Consider the following 21,303-nt stretch of genomic DNA (forward strand, 5'->3'; position numbering starts at 1 on the left):
AGTGAGACTCTGTCGCCAAAAAAAATAAAAAATAAAAAATTTTAAAAATGAGATCTGTGCGTGTGCCTATAATCCCAGCTACTTGGGAGGCTGAGGCAGGAGAATCACTTGAACCCGGGAGGTGGAGGTTGCAGTGAGCTGAGATCGAGCCACTGCACTCCAGTCTGGGTGACAGAGCGAGACTCCCTCTCAAAAAAAAATAAAATAAAATAAAATAAAAATAAAAAAAATGAGATTAGTAACAAAGAGACTTAATTTCCCGTGTGCTATGTTGTAATTTGGGTATATTGCCATTCAGTTGGAGGATGTTTCAGTTCAATTGTAAAAATACTTTATTGAGCAACATTATTTGTAATGTGCAGAGTACGACCATAGAATCTGAATAAGCAGACTCGTCACTGAATCAAAGGAAACAGCATATTTTCCCCACCAAATTTGCCTTTTAAGTTCTGTGACTCAATCCATGGTCACATCAGCGTTGTGATCTCGATTTCCTCTCTTGAAATGCAGGTCTCATCTGGGCCCCTGAGAGTGGAAAAAGGTGCTGGCCCAGGACCAAAAGGGCTCCTTCAGTGTCCTAGGGCCCAGGGGATGCTGTCAATGTCACTCTGTTAAGAGATGCCTCATCTATCCACTCGGTACTCAGATCATTCCTGATCTATTTGCACTAACATATTAGCTTTTGAAGTTATGATCCACATTTCAGAATATTGCTTGATTTTACAAAACACATGAGGGCAATATGATGTGATTTCTCCGTATGTAGTCCCCATCTGAGGAGCAGGTTGGGTATAACAGGCTCTTTCTCTTGCAGCTGGATGACTGTACTCTGCAGCTGTCTCACAATGGTGCCTACCTGGATTTGGAGGCCACCCTGGCAGAGCAGCGGGATGAGTTGGAAGGCTTCCAGGATGACGCTGGGTAAGAGCAACTGTTGACCCTGCTGACTGGTCCCCACCTACCAGGAAATGGGGGTACATTGAGGCCTTAAAATATTTAGGAGGAACTACCATGGCTTTGACCTTCTCTTAATTCTCAATCACACACGAGGGAGATGCAAGTGACTCATCAGTGGTGACTGCAGACCCGTTTCCATTTTGAGTAACTTTTCTTGATGGGTGCTCGGGAGTAGCCTTTCCTAGGAACATTTGTGGTAATCAAGCACATGGTATTTATATTCTAAGTTATTTTAAAATCATATATCACAATTAAATAGATATTTTCCAGCCAGCGGTGGTGGCTCACACCTGTAGTCCCAGCTACTCGGGAGGCTGAGATGGGAGGATCGCTTGAGCCTGGGAGGCCGAAGCTGCAGTGAGTCATAATTGTGCCACTGCACTCCAGCTTGGATAAAAGGGCAAGACCTTATCTCTAAAAATGAATAAATAAATAGATATTTTCCAGATTTTAGTGGATTCACAACTATTTTAGATATTGTACTCAATGATAATTTACTGGATATTTTCTTAGCAGGTGCTCTAGAAGATAGTTTTATATGGTATCATCTTTTAAACTCATTACTGTGGAAAAAATAATTAATTATGTTAATGTCAACTTACTTTTTGCCCATACCTAGAATTGCTTAATACTTTTGCTGAATAAAGAAATACTCTGAGTCCAAATAAAGCAATATGCTCATAAAAGAATCAGAGATGTGCACAGAAAGTGAAACCTCTCTAGGAATATACCCATATAAGTAGCCATTCTTATATTTGTTAGATTACTGAAATAGCCTCTGATAGGGCCCCACCTTTCTCCTTCTTATTTTTATTTATTTATTTATTTTTTGAGACAGGGTGTCACTCCAGCTGCCCAGGTTGGAGTGCAGTGGCATGATCTCAGCTCACTGCAGCCTCTTGAGTAGCTGGGACTGCAGACACGTGCCACTGTGCCCAGCTAATTATATATATGTGTGTGTGTGTGTGTGTGTGTGTGTGTGTGTGTGTGTATGTTATTTTTGAGATGGAATCTCGTTGTGTCGCCCAGGCTGGAGTGCAGTGGTGCGATCTTGGCTTACTACAACCTCTGCCTCCCAGGTTCCAGTGATTCTTCTGCTTCAGCCTCCCGAGTAGCTGGGACTACAGGCACGTGCCACCACACCTGGCTAATTTTTGTATGTTTTAGTAGAGATGGGGTTTTGTCATGTTGCCCAGGCTGGTCTTGAACTCCTGAACTCAAGCAGTTCACCCTCAGTCTCCCTAAGTGCTGGGATTACAGGTGTGAGTCACCATGCCCAGCCTACTTCTTATCCATCTCGAACCAAGTATATCTCTGATTTCATCACCCTCCTCTTCAGGAAACTTAAGAGGTTCCCTGATACTTTCCAAATAATGCTCAGCTATCTTAATCTGTTGTCCAGGAGCCCCCAAAAGTTGTTTGAAACCACTGCCTGAGTTAAAAATATGGTCCACTGGATACTATCTGGGAGTTCTCATTTTTCATGAATAGCTCAATTAATGGAGAAAAATTGGAACCTTCTTAGTTTCATGTAGCTATTTGACTTTAGTATGTACTGATGGCTTCCTGGGTTTCCCCTGTTTTAACACCCTTCACAATTTATGATCATTGATTATGCTGCTAGTTGCCCCTCTTCTCTGCTGCTAACACTCCACTAGGCCAGAACCATGCCTGTCTGAATGTCCAGTACTTGGCATTTTCTCAGCATGTTTCAGGCACTTAGCAAATACTGGTGGCCAGGTGAATGGCCCAGTGCCAGAATGGATTCCTGAATAGCATGGCCACATGCACCAAAAAGACCAAGGTCCTTGTTAAGATTCAGCAAGGTGCTCTGAGGATACCCTTCTTGTCTCCAGAGTGGTAGTAGTAAGGGGCACACCAATAGTATGTGAGAAAGGATCCTGGAAACCACTATAGGCTGGGCATATGAGAGGGGTATCTTAAGTCACACCAGATTCTACTTACTGCTATATTTAAAAATTAACACTATTAGGCTGATAGACTTGGGGAAGTTCCGTTGCAATAGTTTTTATCAAGTATTTGACAGTGACATCCTTTCATATAAGTTGTCAGAATGCAGGCTAGATGATAGTCTAATTGAATGACTTCATGGCTCATTGATCAAACAGACCCCGGGAATATTATGAATAGATCATTGTCAGCTTGAAAAATGTCTCTAGTGGTGTTATGCTTGATGACCTTGTCCTCATTTTTGTTTTCTTCTTTTTTATCAAAACTGGAATGATTTGGAGACGGCAGCTGAGAAAAAAAGTGCTAATGTATTGATAAAAGCAATAAGAATAAAGGGTGTGGGAGAAGAATAATATTTTTGGATCAGCTACTATGCCAGATACTATATTAGGCTCCCTATTCACAGGCTCTTTAATAATTAATTATCATACTAGTCAAGTAATTGGATTTTATTGTCTCAGTTTTTCGTCTGAGACAACCAAGGGTCAGGAGTTAAATTACATGTCCGGGGTGGCAAAGCCAAGTTTGAACACAGGTGTGACCAATTCCCAAGACTATGCTCTTCTGCCATCCCAGGGGCTTCTGGGCAAAGGTCCTTTAGGTTCTATGCAGCATGTACATTTGCGCCTTTGGTGGCATGAGACTGGTTCCTGCAAGGACAATTGGTCCTGGTCTAAAACACTGTCTCCAGTTGAAACAGCTTTGCTGCCGTCATCCATCACTGACGCCACAGTTTGCCTGGGCAACACCTGTCTCCAGATGCTGGCAGTTCCTCCACAGCTGTTCCTAAAGAGCCAGGGCATCCTGCTGTAAGCTCCCCAGAGTAGATCCTGGTGCTTGTATTCTCACTTTGTTCCCTCTGAATCATCACTTGGCCATGAGTCCATTGAATAGGTAGAGGTTGAATCCCATTTCTGTACTCTAGTAGCTAGGGTTGCTGGGAAAATGTGTTATGGCAAGTTGAGAAGGTGGGACTCAAGACTTGGGAAACTGCAAACAGAGGAAGGTAGCCCGAAAGATATTGGATAGTTACACATTTAAAATTTCTTTAGAAAAATTTAAATTTTTAATTATTTTTGATAGGGTCTTTCTTTGTCACCCAGGCTGGAGTGCAGTGGTGCAATCACAGCTCACTGCAGCCTCCATCTGCCAGGCTCAAACGATTCTTCTGCTCTGGCTTATTTTTGTATTTTTTTGTAGAGACGGGGTCTCCCTGTGTTGCCCAGGCTGGTCTGGAGCTCCTGGACTCAAAACAATCCTCCTGTCTTAGCCTCTCAAAGAGTTGGAATTATAGGCATGCGTAGCTATGCGTTTGACAAGTGTGCCCCCAGACCACCCCAGAGTGAGGTTTTGTATCTTTGAAATAGACCTTTTAGGTCCTCTCCTAGATGTGTGGCATTTGACAAAGTCTGTGTGTCTCCCATGAGTGGGAGTTAAAATATAATTGCTTCCCGGTTAAGATTTGCCCTTTGGAGGTATGAAAATGGCAAATACCATTTTTTTTCTCTTGATTTATTTGTGTCAGTTATAGCAAAATGTCTGCTAATATTGTGGCCATCTAATGAAGATGTATGAGTGTGTGTGAAAATTGTGATGTTTTTCATATCATGTGTTCTGAGTTTCCTTGCTGGAGGATTTTGCTTCTTTGTTCTTGTCCATTACCCTGCACTTCTATGCCAAGATTAACTTGTTTAGAATTATCACTCAGGCTCTAGCTAGTCAGAGAATAGGCGAAAGACCTTCAAAAGTGGAAGGACAAAGCAATTATTATGCTAACAAAATAGAACCAGATCTGTTCACTGTTCATCGCCTTCTGAGGCCAGGGAAATTAGCAAGCATGACATGGTGCAGCAGACACAGAAGCCTGCAGTCTCCAGGTTATTTTTCCTGACATTGTCATTGTGTGGCCTTGGGCAAGCCACTTTACCTCTGATAGGAGTTTATAAAATGAGGACACTTATAACATTTATTTACAGAATAAGGAAAATATGGCCCAATCCCATTTCCCTTTCTGTATGAAGAGGGGTCCTGATGGGGTCTCTGGCACCTGAGGAGAGCAGTGTAGCTTAATGGTTAGGGACACAGGCTTTACGGTTAGTCTCATGGCTGTTTGACCTTGGGGATGTAACTTCACCTCTCTGAACCTCAGTTTCCTTATAATTCGGGGCAATATTATCAATACTGCCTCTTTGGGTTGTTTTGAAGTAAAATATGATAATGTGTCTAAAACATTAACTATTTCTTGATACATAATACACACTCAAAACTGTTAGCCTCTGTTATAATTACAGTCCAGTTCTGGGAAGATGACACATTGAAATGGGAACCACTGGAATTTAGACCCAGCGGATTCTGTGCAGGTCAGGTGCCCTGAGATCTCCACTTTTAGTTAAGAGACATTGATGGAGGTTTGCCCACAGGGCTGAGCTGGGCCGGAACCTCCACTCTTTTGCCTGTTGTGACCCTCTGTGTCTCTGAAAGGAAACTAGTACCAGCCCGGGTCCACAGGGCACTGTCATGGAGAAGGTGGGCTTTTAGGCAAGCCCTGGAGGAGATAGTGGCTTTGGGTATTTGGAAGGTGCAGCAGGTGGGAGTGTGACTTGACCCAAGAGTGGACCTGAGAACTACAATGTTTCAGGGACATCATGAGGACCAGTGTGGTGGCTGGACATGGCATACACATTCACAGGTGCTCCTAACTGTGGGTAACTTGGGGCGCTCACCTTTTCCTCAGCATGACTCCCTTCAGGGCTGTGCCACAGGGTTGGCTGTGAAGATGGCTGGTGCTTACTGGCTGTGTCATGCTGTTCACTTTCTCTCATTTGCCAAGGGGGCTGGTAGTCCTCCCACCCTGGGCCCACGTGTCTATGTGAGGTTGGTGGCTTAGAAATCATGGCTGGATGTGCGTCTGGGAAAGGGTAAGAAGGGCCGTGCAGAGGCCCATCTGCAGGGGTACATGGGTCCCATCAGCTTTGTGACCAACCTGTTTAGGGGAACCCAGGGATTTGGGACTGGCTCTGCTTTTATTCTTGGACACCTGACTTCTCAGCCTGCAGATCATGGGCCCTGAGGCTCATGAACCTCTGAGGTTTCTGTACAATTTGTGGGTTTGTGGGATTTTGGTGGGGAGGTATTTCAAAGCCTTCATCAGATTCTCAAAGAGGTCTTTGCATCTCAAAATATCAGATTTGAAGGAATAAAAAGCAGTTTCTTCTTCTTATGGTATAATACAAAAGTTAACCTCACCCATTCACACATTTGTCCAAGTTTCCTCTGCATTTTAGACGGGGGGAATGGGAAATCATGGAATAGACTTTGAACATAAGTCTAAAAATCTACTGAACCTAAAAAACCAAACCGAAACAAGCAACCAACAAAACCCCCATGTTAAGAGAGAGATTCTGGTGAGGGTGTGGAAGGAAAGAAAGGTAGACATTCCCTGATTTTTTTTTTTCCCCTCTTAGGGTAGTTATCCTGAGCAGAGGGTGCAGGTGTGTTGGCTGAAGCCTTCTGGCTAATCAGTGACAGGTTTGAAGGAGCTCCTGTCTTCATAGTGCTATGCAAGGCTCAAAGTGCAGGCCATCAAATTCTGCCCCTGCTCTCAGTTGGGGAGAAAACTGGCCCTTTAAAACCAAAGGAGCCATTAGGGGTGAGTTCAGCTGGGTTGCGTGGGTAGCCCAGAGGCTCTGCATACCAGCTCCAGGTGCCAGAACTGCTGATCTCTAGGTTGTGGCTTCAGAAGGTTTGGAGTGAGGTTCAGAATCTTGCCTTTTTTAAAAAAGCTGTCCAGGCCAGGCACGGTGGCTCATGCCTGTAATCCCAGCACTTTGGGAGGCCAAGGTGGGTGGATCACTTGAGGTTAGGAGTTCGAGACCAGCCTGGCCAACATGGGGAAACCCCGTCTCTACTAAAAATACAAAAAATTAGCAGGGCGTGGTGGCACGCACCTGTAGTCCCAGCAGGACTGAGGCAGGAGAATTGCTTGAACCTGGGAGGTGGAGGTTGCAGTGAGCCTAGATCACGCAACTGTACTCCAGCCTGGGTGACAGAGCAAGACTCCGTCTCAATAAAAAAAAAAAAAGAAAAAAAAAAGGTGTCCAGATTGTTGGATATTTGTTTGGGAACTTGCAGCATAGGCTGTCAGTCTTAGGGAATATTCCCACCCCCTGAAGAACTTTAGAACCTTCCCTGCCACGCCCAGCCTCAGGCTCATGAAAGCAGAACTCAGGGGTGGGCCCAGGCAGAGGTGATTTTCAAATCTCCCAGGTGATTTCAGTGTGCAGTCACAGTTGAGAACCACTGCGTGAGGAAGACGGCATTCCTGAAAAGGCTGCAGTAAGTCAGGCAAGAATGAAGTAACTCCCATGCTGAATGGACACTGAAATCAAAGGTTCTAAATGCCTTTAAATGCCAGGATGTATGAGGGCAAAGATGGTATCAGGTAGGTGTGTGGGTTGGAGTCAGAAGAAAAATGACCTGCAAAGAGAGCCCCCCACAGAACTCCTTAAGTGATGAGGGGGCTATGGGTGGGGGTGAGTGGAAAGAACTTGGAGTGGGAGGCCTTGGTCAGATGTAACCCCCTTTGGGGACAAGCAGGGAGTGGCCTAATTAACCTAAACCTGGTAGCCAAGGGAGGTGAGTGAATTGGGGCTTCACCCAGGGTTGGGGAGGGAGGGGGCTGGGAATCTGGAGCCATGGTGCCAGCTCGTGTAGAGCGGGACAGGAGAATGGAATGGACGTGTGTCATTAGGGGAATAGTGCACAGGATGGTGGACTAGTTAGGGAAATAGATGATAGAGTGGAGGCAATTTTGAAAAGGGGAAGGGGGTTTATACCTGTTAGTCTGAGGTTATGGCAAGCCACACACAAGGTGTGGGATGGCTAGTGAGAAATGTTGGCTGGGGACCCAGGTGAGAAGGCTGGAGTACTGGAGAGGCTGGGGGTGCTTCCTTGGAGGGAGCTACAGAGTCTGGAGGTCTTGTCCCGGAGGGCCAGCCATAGGATGCAGGTGAGGAGAGGACCAGGCCCTGGCTGTAGGGACTAGAAAGTTAGTAGTCACCCAGGTGTCAGTACCTAGATGATCCATTGAAACCATAACCCAGGTGTTGTACATCAGTAAGAGACTCAGGTTTAGCCGCATGTGACAAAGAACCCAGATAACAGTGGCTTAAAATTTTTGACTATATTTTTTATCATGAAAAAAAGTGGATATTAAGACAATGAAAAGACAAGCCACAGACTGGGAGAAAATATTTGCAAAATGTATCTGATGGAGTACATGTATCCAAAATATACAAAGCACTCTTAAAACTTAATAAGAAAACAACCTGATTAAAAAATGGGCAAAAGATCTGAACAGATATGTCACTAAAGAAGACATTCAGATGGTAAATAAGCATATAGAAAGATCCAACATGACATGTCAATATAATGTAAAATGTAAATTAAAAAAAATGAGATATCACTATACCCCTTAGAATGGCTAAACTAAAGAAAACACTGATACTACCAAATGCTGGCAAAGATGTGGAGCAACAGGAACTCTCATTCATTGCTGGTGGGAATGCAAAATGACACAGCCACTTTGGAAGACAGTCTGGTAGTTTCTTACAAAGCTACACATAGGCTTACCATACAATTTGGCAATCATGCTTCTGGGTATTTACCCAAATGAGTTGAAAACTTATGTCCATGCAAAAGCCTGCACACATTTTTGCAGCAGCTTTATTCATAATTGCCAAAATTTGGAAACAAGATGTCCTTCTGTAGTTGAATGGGTAAACAAACCATAGTATTTGTCCATTCCATGAAGTAGTTTTTATTTAGCAATAAAAAGAAATGAGCAATCAAGCTAGAAAAGACATGGGGGAACCTTAAATGCACATTGTGAAGTTAAACCAGTCTGAAAAAGCTACATACTGTGAGTCCAACTATATGACATTCCAAGAAAGGCAAAAAGCTATGGTGACAGTGAAAAGATCCTGTTGCCAGGGGTGGGAGTTGAGGTTGGGAGATGGGTAGGGAGGGATGAACAGGTGGAGCACAGGGGATCTTTAGGGCAGTGTCAACACTCTGTATGTTGTTGTAATGTTGGATCCAGAACGTTATGTGTTTGTGAAAACCCATAGAACTCTTCAACACAGTGAATTATAAAGTTAAACTACGGACTTGTTAATAATGTTCAATATCAGTTAATCTGTTGTAACAGATTAACATCTTGCACACTAATGCAAGATGTTAATAGGAGAAACAGGTGGGTGGGGAGGGGCAGTGTGGATATAGGGGAACATTCTCTACTTTCTATGAAATTTTTCTATAAAACAAAAGCCACTCTAAGAAAATCAGTGGATAATTATACAGTTTCAAGGACAATATGTTGATTCCATGACATTCTTAGGAACCCAGGCTTGTTTTATCTTTTTGCCCTACCATCCTTAGGATCTGGCTTTTGTCTTTCGTGTTTCATCATAGTTACAAAGCAGCCGCCCCACACCCTTGTCATATCAAGACAGGGAGGCACGTATTGGTTAGGATGCAGTGTTCTCTGTTGCAACCAAGAAATCCCCCAATATGGCAGTTTAAATAAAATAAAAGTTTTTTTCTTGTATAAGATTCCAAATATAGGCAATCCTCTTTGGAAGAGTGAAATAGCTATAGCATCCTCAGAGCAAGGATTCCATCTCTGGGTCCAGGTGGCTGCTTCCACTCTTACCATCTCATCTGCATCTCAGCCCCTAGAAAGAAGGAAAGGGACGAAGGGAGTGTATGCCCATTTCTGTGTGCACATGGCTTTCACTCACATGATTTTGGCCAGAGGCTCAAGGGCACAGCATGAATTGTGGGCTGTATCCAGCTAACCTTCCTCTGCTGTCACTGTGAATATTAGGTGACAGCTGATGGTCCCTGCCTTAGGTGAGAAGAGTGAAGAGTAGTGTTGGTGCTGGCTGGGTGTACTGCTTTTAAAGAGCTTTCCAGAAGCTCCACCAGCGACTTCCACCTATAGTTCAACGATGAGAACTGTGCCACATTGTGGAATATACATTGTCACTCCAAACACAATTGGATTCCCATTATAAGGCAGAAAGGGAAATAGGCATTGAGTGGGTAACCAGCAGCATCTGCCTCTGCAAGGAGAGATGACATTTCAAAGAATGGGCAGTTGAGTACACTGTGCCAAAAGGCAAGTTGTGAGAGGGGCAAGGCAAGGCCGGGAGTGGTGAGCAGGAGATTTAGGGTGTCCTGAAGAGGGAGAAGCAGAAGGGAAAGCAGGATTTCCCAGGAGCTGAAATCTGTGAACAGTTTGAACAAGGGCTCTGTCCCATCACAGGGTACATGAGGGTGGAAGACAAGAGAATGAGCTAATCAGGATGTCAAGGACCTCATACCAGACACAAAGATGAACTAAAAACAGACCATAGTCCTAAATGTAAGAGCCAAAACAAACTCCCAGAGGAAAACAGAAGCAAGTCTCCATGACTGGGTTAGGCAAAGTCATGGTTCCTGCCACATGTGCTTTCCATGTCTTAGATATGACAAAAGCATAAGTGACGAGAAAAAAAACAAGTTTGGACTTCATCAGAATTAAAGCCTTTTGCACCCGCAAAAGAGATAATTGGTAAAGTGAAAACACAAGCCACAGAATGGGAGAAAATGTTTGTAAATCATATATCTGATATCTGATGACTTTAGAGACATTAGGCCATGTGAAATAAGCCAGACACAAAAAGGTGACATACTGTTGAATTTCATGTGTATGAGATTGACAGAAAAGACACATCTCTAGAGAGACAGAGTAGACTGGTGGTTGCCTCTTGCTGAGTGTGGGGACAGGGAGTGATTGCAGATGGGTAAGAGGGTTTGGGGTTGTTTTTGCATTGATGAAAAAGTTAAAAAAGTTAGATTGTAATGACTTTAAGACTCCACGAAGATACTAATAATCAGTGAATTATATCCATGAAACAGGTGGGTTTTATGGTACCTACATTATACCTCATTAAAGCTTATAAAAAACGTGTCAGGGAATGACTGTGGAAGAGAGGCATTGAGCTGGTGATGACCCGGCTAGGTGCGGGGAGAAGCTTCTGTGATGAGTGGTCACTAGCTTAGTGGAAGTGGACTGAGAAAGTTCATTCCGTCTGCCTCATGTCTTGTTGAATCAAGGGTGAAGGAAACTGGAAGATGAGAGAACCAGACTGGCCTCTCTGAGAAGGTGTCTAGAGAGGTGACCTGTTTTGGTAGGTCCCTTTTCCCCAACGGCACAAACTTCACATTTTGGTCATAGGACGTGTTGCCCAGTGTGCTTCCACCTGGATTCCCTGTGTGTCTCGGACTCCTGACACTTTCCGGTTAAAGTAGATGACTCATTCCTCAGAGGCTGACACACTCAGGGTTGCATACACAGGAGGCACAGACATTAGTATCGTCCCTTGAGAAAATTACAATGCTACATCACCGGAACTTTAATGAAGAACAGGAAAACGCATCAAATAATAACAAATGGATTATTATTGTCAATTCTTGAATGGGCAGTGAAGAGAGAACAAGAAAAAGGAATGATAAGCGAGGTGCGAGGAATGAGAAGAGGCAGACAAAAATGAAGCAAGAGACATACAGAAAGTGAGAGAATATCCAGATATTAAGACAAATGAACGAGGGAGAGGAAGTGGCTGAAAGAACAGTAATATCGACAAGGGGATTACTTAACATTATTCAGCATTTATTACGTGCCAGCCATGTCCACAGCATGTTACTTGCATTGATTGATTGCATTATCACACCCTCAGAAGGTAGACATTATTATCTTATTTTACAGACAATAAAGCCAAGCCTCAGAGAAGTGAAGTAACTTGTCCAAGATCACACAGCTGGCTTCAGAGTCGATGTTTTTCTACCTCTACAGTCTGCCAGGGGAGAACAGAACACACCTGGAGATTAATGTAGTGGCAACTGCCTCTCTTGCTTAAACTTTGAGCTTCTGGGCAAGTTAATCTTAGCTATCTCTGTCCTTTTACTAGCTGATGACTGGTTCAAATCCTCCTCCATCTCTTTATCCCTGAGATGGAGTGCCAGTTGAGCCCCACAGCCCCAGAAGCTTACTAAGAGCTTTTTACTCCTGGGGCAACTGTTGAGGGGGCCCTTGTCCCTACTTTTGCCAGATGGTGAAACATCTGTTTCTATCCTTGACTGAAACTATAGTTTATTTCTTCTAATTTAAGTGGAGGAGTACTTGGGAACATTGATTCCACTGTTGGTTGCTAGAGAAAGTCATCAAGCTTCTGGTTCTATACCACTCAATAAAATAATGTAAGCACTTCTTGTAGTCACAAAGGGCTTTATATGTTACTCTTGTAAAAAGGCTCCCTCGAGACACAGGGTCGGAACTGAAACACACAGGTTTCTGTGAGCCTTAGTTGGTTAAACCAGACTTTTCCCGAGGCCACTGATATTATTGTAGCAGAAATCTGTGTATTCTGAGAAGGCGGGACGTTTCAGAAAGTTCTTTTAGTGGTAGCACCATCGTGTCCCTGGTGTGTGTGCCTCAACAGGGGTTTCCTTGAGTTGCTTATCTATTTTAGATAGTCCCCTTGGCACTTGGGTAGCCTTGGCCTTAGCCTTGGTTGTGAGCAGCCCATTGGTTGTGGCTGCCTGCTCTAAAGAGTGGCTGTTCAGAAGCTGGTGATGTTTCCCTGGCAGTGGCTGTGCTGATAGGAAAAGAATCTGAGTCTCCCTGGGGAAAATAAGGTCAAGCTGAGCCGCCTTGCCTTCTGGGTCACTGGATTCTGGGTACTTGGTGCATTCCACTTCATCTTGCTGCAAAAACACAGACTCAAAAGGAGTGGCAGCTGTAAAACTAACCCAGAATGCTGGTATCAGGGAGAAAAGGATGGCTAAGGTGAATACATACTGACAGTCTCTCTTTGAAATGTGGAAGCCCTGTGAAGGCAGATATCAAATTTTGTATTAGGGTTCTCCAGAGACACAGAACCAAGAGAATATCTACCTATCTCATATGGATTGGCTCTGTGTCCCCAACTGAACCTCATCTCAAATTGTAATCCTCACATGTGGAGGGAGGGACCTGGTGGGAGGTGATTGATTCATGGGGGCAGTTTCCCCCATGCTGTTCTCATGATAGTGAGTGAATTCTCATGAGAGCTTATGCTTTAAAAGTGTTTGGCAGTCCCCCTGCCCCCCGCTCCCCCTCCAGCTTGCTTTCTTCACATCCAGCTTGTGAAGAAGGTGCTTCTTTCCCTTTACCTTCCACCATGATTGTAAATTTCCTGAGGCCTCCCCAGCCATGTGGAACTGTGAGTCAATTGAACCTCTTTCCTTGTAAATTAGCCAGTCTCAGGCAGTTCTTTAGAGCAGTGTGAAATGGACCAATTCTCTCTCTATCATCTGTGTAATCTATCTTGAAATATTTATTTTTAAGGAATTGGCTCATGCAATTGTGGGGACTGGCAAATCTGAAATCTGTAGGGCAGGCTAGCAGGCTGGAAATGCAGGTGGGGTTTCTATATTCCTGTCTTAAAGCTCCATATACTTTGTGCATCTCATAGAATACATCTCATATGCATGTATGAGTTAAGAAAATAATAGTCCAAAGATACAAATCTTGAGAAACTGTCAGTGTGAATTCATTGTAAGCAGCTTAGCATCCTTTTCTCCCTGATACTGGCATCAGTGGAATGAAGGAATGAATAAGAGGAGTGCACATCTTGGGGGCAGCTCTGCGGAGGTGATAGGGGCACTGACTCTAGGGTCAGACTGCCTGAGCTCTGTCTCTTTCTAACTCTGTGACTTCAGCTCCATCGCTTAACTTTTCTGGGTCTCGATTTCCTTATCTTTAGAATGTCATGTTATCTACCTGTATTTGTCCATTTTCACACTGCTATAAAGATGTACCCGAGATTGGGTAATTTATAAAGGAAAGAGGTTTAATTGACTCACTGTTCTGCATGGCTGGGGAGGCCTCAGGAAACTTACAATCGTGGCAGAAGGTGAAGGAGAAGCAAAGGCACATCTTACATGGTGGCAGGTGAGAGTGAGTGAGAAAGCAAAGTGGGAAGAGCCCGTTATAAAACCATTGATCTTACGAGAACTCACTCACTATCACAAGAACAGCATGGGGGAAACCACCCCCATGATCCAATCACCTCCCACCAGGTCCTTCCCTCACACCTGGGGATTATAAGTCAAGATGAGATTTGGGTGGAGACACAAAGCCTAACCATATCACTACCTTATAGACATTTTCTGAAGACTAAATCTGTATTAAGTACTTAGAACCTCATCTGGCACATGATAAGCATTCCATAAATGTTAACGACTACTATTATTTCTGAACCCAAACTGACATAGTGTCCCATAGTGGGGAAGGGAGTATGCCTATGATTCTTTAATTTTCCTTTGAAAGTTTTAGCCATAAAAGAAGAAAAGGGTATATTTACTGGAAAGGCAGGGATAAAATGATTATCTTTAAACAGATATGATTATTTCCCTAAAAGAAGCCAAAGGACTTAGCAAAAAGATTTTTAGAATCAATGGTAGCAGGGAAATGGCCATATGTAAAAGAAATACATAAAAATGAAACTTTCTCCAATATGTCAGTTTTAACTAATTAGAAAATATAGTGGTGGAGGGAAGCTACCAAATTTAAAGGTACCTTATGGTGGATGTCCTTTGTTTTATTTTATTTAAATACACACACACACACACACACACATATATATGTAGAGAGAGAGAGAGAGAGAGAGAGAGAGCGAGCGAGCGCAATATGTGAAAATACAACAAGACCAAATAAGGTTTTTCCTAAGAAGTCAAGAAGAATTACATATTTATGTTTATATAATATATATGTGATATATATGTAAAACTGTTATATTGGGCTCTAATTCTTGAACTCTTAGGATGAGTCTTATATGGTCCTGTTGTATTACTTTTACATATGATGTAATTTGATTTCCCAATGTTTTCTTAGATTTTTGCATCTTAGGTTTTCAGTGTGTCTTTTTGGTTAGGTTTTAGTACTAAGGTTACACCAGTTCCCTAAAACCCGGGGACTCTTTTTATCCTTTGTAAGCCTTAGAGAAGGTTATACAGTGAGGCAGTTGTGTAGTGAAAGGCAAGATGGTGCAGGTGACTGTGGAGTCAGATTCTGTGCTTTCAGCCCTGCTTCTGTTTCCACCAGCCCCGTATGCAAGTTACACCATTTCTGCAAGCTTTGTTTTCCTCATCTGCAAAATGGACACAGAAGTAGTACCTACATCAGAGGTGGGTGGAAGCAGGGATGGGGAAGGGTGAGAGGTCACAGATGCCCTGCTGTGAACCTGGCTGAATCTGGCCACACTCTTCACCCACTTGCCTCTTCCTTAGCTGGTCCCCTCCTCCTTTTCTCTGAACCTGAGATCTGGGGCCTCCTCCCTGCCTCAGCCTACTTCCACCATTGTTGGCTCCCAGTTCCATGCAGGTTTCTTCATGTATAGGATTTTGTGTACAGCAGCAGATAAGGTAGGAGGTAGAATATTGAAGCGGAGGAATTGTGATTAAACTTCTAAAAAATAGGACTTTTTTTTTTCTTCTATGCTTTCTTAAATTCCATTAGGGTTTAGCTTAACAAACCAATTGCCTGGTTTCTCAGCACCTGGAAAAGATGGTGGGCTTGCTGTGTCTTGGCAGTCATAGTTTTCACTGAGGGGCCTGGAATCCCAGAGTGACCACCCTACATGCTCACCGTGGGTCTAGAGAATTATGTGGGGAAACACTTACTCAAAGTGCAACTTTGCAATTGTTTGAAGATACAAGACGATACAGAATGGACCCTTTCTGAAATTCTCCAGAACTTGGGGCATTCTGAAATGTCTTCCCTGGCCAACTCATGCTTTTTCTCTCTGTGGGCATCGATAGCATGTCCTTTGTCTGCTATTCATTTGACATTTACCATTGACTTATAACTGCTGGTAATGCAAATTACGGAAAATCCTTGAGATTGGAAGACTAGGATTTACTGTTTCTAACAGTTAGAGCCCATCTCCCGGCAGGGGTTCCCTGATTTTCTGCTCCTGGCTGCTGTCCCTGCTACCCCAGAAAACCTTTCTTGGCAAGTTAAACAAAAAGCTGTCTATAATTCAATTCAGTGCACTTAAATCAAAACTTTCTTCTGGTCTGGTCAGAAGAGTTAGAGGAGTGTTCATACCAGGGTTTTTGAGAGTGAGAGTTTTTTTGTGAAGAATATGTTTTTGCAGATATCCGTGTTTACAGGAATCTTGAACTTCTGTAGACATTGTGTATTGGCTGCAAGCTTCTTGAGACTAACGCCTTGCATACAAAAAATGTAAAACAAACAAATGAACAAAGGAAAATGGAGGGGCTCACTGAATTTTGAGGGGACTCTGAATGCAGACTCTCTACCTGAAGCAGCTGCTCAGCTGGAGGCTACTGCATGCTTTGCAATTATGCTGCTGGGTTTCCTTTTTTCTTTAAAAGAATCTATATTAGTCTGTTCTATACAGACTAATGCTTTATTCTGCTGATAAAGACATACTTGAGACTGGGTAAGTTATAAAGAAAAAGAGGTTTAGTGGACTCACAGTTCCTCATTGCTGGGGAGGCCTCACAATTATGGTGGAAGGTGAAGGAGGAGCAAAGGCACATCTTACATGGTGGCAGGCAAGAGAGTGTGTTTAGGGGAACTACCCTCTGTCAAACCATCAGATCTCATGAGAGTTATTCACTATCACGAGAATGTCCCCATAATTCAATTACTTCCCATGACTTGTGAGGATTATGGGAGCTACAATTCAGGATGATATTTCGGTGGAGACACAACCAAATCATATCAGAATCAACAAACCATTGTTTAAACCATACTTCTGTCTCTTACCTGGTCAGAAGAATAAAAAATGTAATTGATGTAGTCATTACTGTGAATTCATAATCACAGTATTAGTAGTGTGCCTTGGTGAGATCTGTGTTCCCTTCTCTCCAACACAACCACACACCAGGAGGCAGGAAAGCACTTCCAGATTCTGTTATACATTAAGCCCTGGTGGGGAGAGGTGAGGATGGACAGGGAATTCCGCTTCCAAGAGCCCCGCCATACTACCTGCTGCCGTGCTATTGGCTGGCTCTGCTTTTCCTTTGTCCACTGCTTTCCTCTTTCTCCAAACCTCAAAGCCTTTGTTCCTGCTGGGTAGCCAGGACTCATGTTTTCTCCCCTTTATCTCCTTCTACCAACTGCTCTGTGCTTTGGTTCCTCTCTGCATAAAGCAGGATGGGCCCTAGTGGGAGTGGAACTGGGGAGGTCTGCCCTTTTTCTTCCTCATGAGAAATGCAGTGAGAAGGACGCAGAGGTGAGACGGGGTGTGGGGTAAATTGGCATTTCTGATAATAGGTACTCTGTAAGCCTTCTTTTGTAGATTCCCATTTTCCTGTAAAAGTATAAGAGAAAAGCCAACAGTCTTGAATTGATACACAGTAAAGCAGTTCTGATTACCCCATGATGTGTTCCCTTTTCCTATATCTGCCCCCACCCCCACCAAAAGGTAAAAATAGCCATGAGAATGATCAAGCAGATCTGTGTTGTTACATTCCAGGAATTTTACTTCATGGACACAGATTTTAAAATTTTCCCAGCATGGTCAAGCATGACTATGTGCAGAATCTGTGGATGGAATGAGTTGATGGAGCTTGGCAGTGAGATGCATGTGCCAAACCAACAAAGTCAGACTTCTTTATTTTATTTTTGTGAAAGGCCTGCTATGTCAACATTATTTCAGGATAGATTCTTGTTCAGTGTGGGTCTCTGCTTCTCTGGATCCCCACTTAGGTGGGTATGTCAGAACCTTCACGTGGATTGACAGCACGTGAGGTGTCTCTGCTGACTCCTCTGATGCCCCTGTTTTGTCTCCTGTCTCGTTAGGCGGGGCAAGAAGCACAGCATCATCCTAAGGACGCAGCTGTCCGTGAGGGTCCATGCCTGCATCGGTGAGTGACATCTACCCTCAGGAACTAAACGCATGATGAAAAACGCGACTTATGGGAATAAAATAAAGATTCACTGTTATTCTATATGTTTGCACTAGCCCCTATCATTAGTTCTTAGAGTTTTAGTGAAACAATTTCCAGCAGTGATTCATTCCAGCTTCCTCTGCTGTTTGGTTAGTGACTGGAGCGTGAGGTAAGACAGCTTGCTGGTGAGGTTCCTTTTGGCAGTGCTGGGGGAGATGTTCTTCTGGGGACTGTGCCATTGTGAGCCTCTGGTGCATTGACCTGCTCTTCAGGTGCCTCCTGGTGGCTCTGTGAGGAGTGCCTGTGGGGAATTGGAGTCTGGGGCTCCAGGTTGTTATCAGATGACTAAAAGGAAAATATTGGGTCAGTGCACGATGAGGGTACATGCGGATACAGGGCAAGATGCTCTTCAGCGAGCAAATGTATTTGTGGTTCAGAATGGCTTGCTGCGGGAGGCCCAGTTTCCTCCTAGTATTGGGCCAAGTTGTGGGAAGAATATAATGTCATAAAAAGGAAAAAAAAAAAGGAACTAAATTTCACTTTATGCCTAGAAGTTTTTAGTATCTGAGTAATTTTGCTTTTGTTTAATATATGGTGTGGTTTTCATTTAATCCTCTAATCAAAAGAGCATAGATCATCCTGTTGAGACCTAGTCTGCACCCTAAACGTATTCATGGGTGGAGTGGAGGAAATTATTTCTGGTCCCTCCTTTACTCTGCTTCTCTATTGGAGACCCAGGGATGGGGAGACCCAGGGCTAGAGATGGAGGGAAATCCATGTGATTTCACTTCATTTGGTGTGGAGGGTGGTGAGGTTGCAAGTGTCTTGGGTAACAACCTTTGCCTGACTTTGCAGCCAGAGAATAATTGTGTGGGTGACTCAAACTTCAGGGACTGAAAGGTCAGGGTATCAGGAGTATTGGTAATCTTGTTGCAAACAAAGTAAGACCCGTAGGACCTCCAGCCAACATTGACTATTCTGCTTCTCAACTGCTTGTAGCACTGAGTAAATGTACAATGTATATGGGCACTTATATTAAATCAGTGGCTTTTTTATTACCCGCTTCATGTTTTCCCAGTAATTTCATATGTATAAATCATGTGTATCTAAAGGAAAGGTCTGTAACACGACTTTGGATAAACTTCCCCCTTACCCGCATCCCAGATCTAGAACAAATCCAGGCACAAAACATGTACTGAACACTGTTGAAACACAGTTGATAACTACCAGAAATTTGGGACATAAATATGAATTGGTTTTTCCTAGGAATAGTAAGGCGGCAGAAAGCAGACTTGTATGAAAATGAGCTCAATTCAAATCCAAATGATTTTAAGGAAACTCCTTTGCCCTATGTACTCAAATATTTCAGGTACAGGATTTTTAAAAAACAGCTTTGTGTTATTGACTTGTCTTATGAACTTCCGTATCCTATCATCCCATGTGATAGGTGTAAGATGTGTGACATCTTATCCTGTGGCATACTGAGCACTGACAGCCCCTCAAGCCCACACTCAAACCAGGACACATGTGCTCCCTGCTTTAGGGGTTGACCTGGGGCTGGTGGAGTCACGGTGCTTGCTCACATAACCTCCTTATGCCAATTGCACTGCTTATCAAATTATGTAATTTAATGAAATAGTACCAAATATTTCATACACTAATTAAATATGACTACCTAAAGGTCACTGCTTCTTTGAAAGTTCACTCTTTTGGAAAAGACTCAAAATTAGTCACTACAGAAGCATTCCTGTCAATGTAAATGTGTTATGATAACTATAAAAGGTGAGGGGGAATATTATAAAAATCTAAGAGGATTCTACTCTTCATAAGCATCTTGAGCTCTGTTAGACTTCAAAGAAACTGAGACTGGAAATCAGACCTTGTTATTGGAGTGAGTTATAAAAGAAGGTCTACGTGGAATTCCAATGGGTAGATCCTTATTCAGAGAACTATTTGTGCCTCATCACAGGTAGACTGGCATGTTTCGCTGTAATAGCTACGAGTGCAAAATGTTTTAAGGTCTTGTTTATGTTTATGTATTTTTTATGTATTGTTTTCAAAAGGATTTTCTGCTTTAATCAGCTTTTACCATTAATTGCCTCAGGCCTGATTATGTCAGATGAGAGGATTTGGCTCAATAAACTAACAGCAGCACCCGAAAAGGAAAAGTTTTTCCTTTGTATTAAAAGTCTTAAAATTCCATTTCCTACTATTAGCAAGATCTGGAATAGATTTATTATAATAGCACTAAATATTATCCTTTGGTTATGTATAGAAAATGGAATGTGTGCATCATGTTCATGAAGTACCTTCCCCTGTTGTGACATATTCTTTCCTTTTCTGAATGGCAGTGTTCATTGAGATTTCTTAGGGATAAAGAAAACAATACCTGGAACAATTTTGCGTCAAAATGACAATGGGAAATATGACAAGGAGAAAATAAACCTTTTTCACTTCAGTTGTTTTAGTCCTTGTTTCTTCTTAAGGTTATTTCCCTCTTTGCCATAGAAGAAATAGTTGAAATAGTAATACTACAGGCGTGGGGCACAGTGGCTGCTGTCTCAGCCTAGCACCGCATGCAACTCCCCTGAAGACGTTCCTTCCACCCACGACTGGCCTGGAAGGATGCAGGACCAGCTTTTGTCTCCTGGGCCTAAAATGCTATCAAGTAAATGTCTCAAAAATAATGCTTTCCTCACCCTACATTCTCTTCTCCTTCATTCCTGTTTTCATTAAGTAGAGGAATGTTTAGATCCAGGACTGCATGTTAACGAGTTAGAGGTGACATGCTTTTGGAATTCTCTAGTGTTCACTTTGGAACCCAGCACCCATTGGGATGAGTGTGTGGTGGGTGAGCCTTTATGGTTAGCCGCCCAGCAACCCTCACGAAAAATGAAGGCCACAGGGCTCTGCTTTGATGGTTACAGCTAGCAGCTGAAGCAGGTCTTTTCTGATAGTGTAGCGGCTCTGAAGCATTTGGCAGGAGGTTGGAATGAGATTTTGGTATAGAGAGAGGCCTCAAGCTTTTGTACCTCTGTGCTTATCTCCACTGTAATTTTTATTTCTTTTGTGCATTTTTGGTATGAACACTTGATATTGCAGCGAATGCTGCAGCGCTTGCCTTCTTAATCTAGCTTCGATCTTTCAAAGAAATGAAAATTTTGATGGTCATATTGTGGGCATACACTTACAGATAAGAATTAAGGCATGTATGATAGACATGAGAAGTCTGTATTTTATGAGGTTAGCTAGAGAAAATAAATTTTTTGGTCCCTGAAAAGTGATCCTATTTCCAGACACCAGAAAAATGTTCAGATGGCCAACTGGCTCTGATAACTAAATCTCATCATGAAAAGAAAGGAACTA

The 21,303-nt window shown here is 43.0% G+C and overlaps 1 protein-coding gene across 3 annotated transcripts in view; it reads left to right on the plus strand.

Annotated features, from left to right (window-relative positions):
- FHOD3 (formin homology 2 domain containing 3) overlaps positions 1 to 21,303 on the plus strand; it is a 487,786-nt gene that overhangs the window by 65,220 nt on the left and 401,263 nt on the right. For all 3 annotated transcript variants that reach the window (XM_025365274.1, XM_025365275.1, XM_025365277.1), the window contains exons 2-3: positions 815 to 921; positions 17,849 to 17,913. In XM_025365274.1, the coding sequence (XP_025221059.1) occupies positions 815 to 921; positions 17,849 to 17,913 (172 nt within the window). The remainder of the gene's footprint in view (positions 1 to 814; positions 922 to 17,848; positions 17,914 to 21,303) is intronic.

This window comes from Theropithecus gelada, chromosome 18 (genome assembly GCF_003255815.1).
Source record: "Theropithecus gelada isolate Dixy chromosome 18, Tgel_1.0, whole genome shotgun sequence".
Classification (NCBI taxonomy): Eukaryota; Metazoa; Chordata; class Mammalia; order Primates; family Cercopithecidae; genus Theropithecus; species Theropithecus gelada.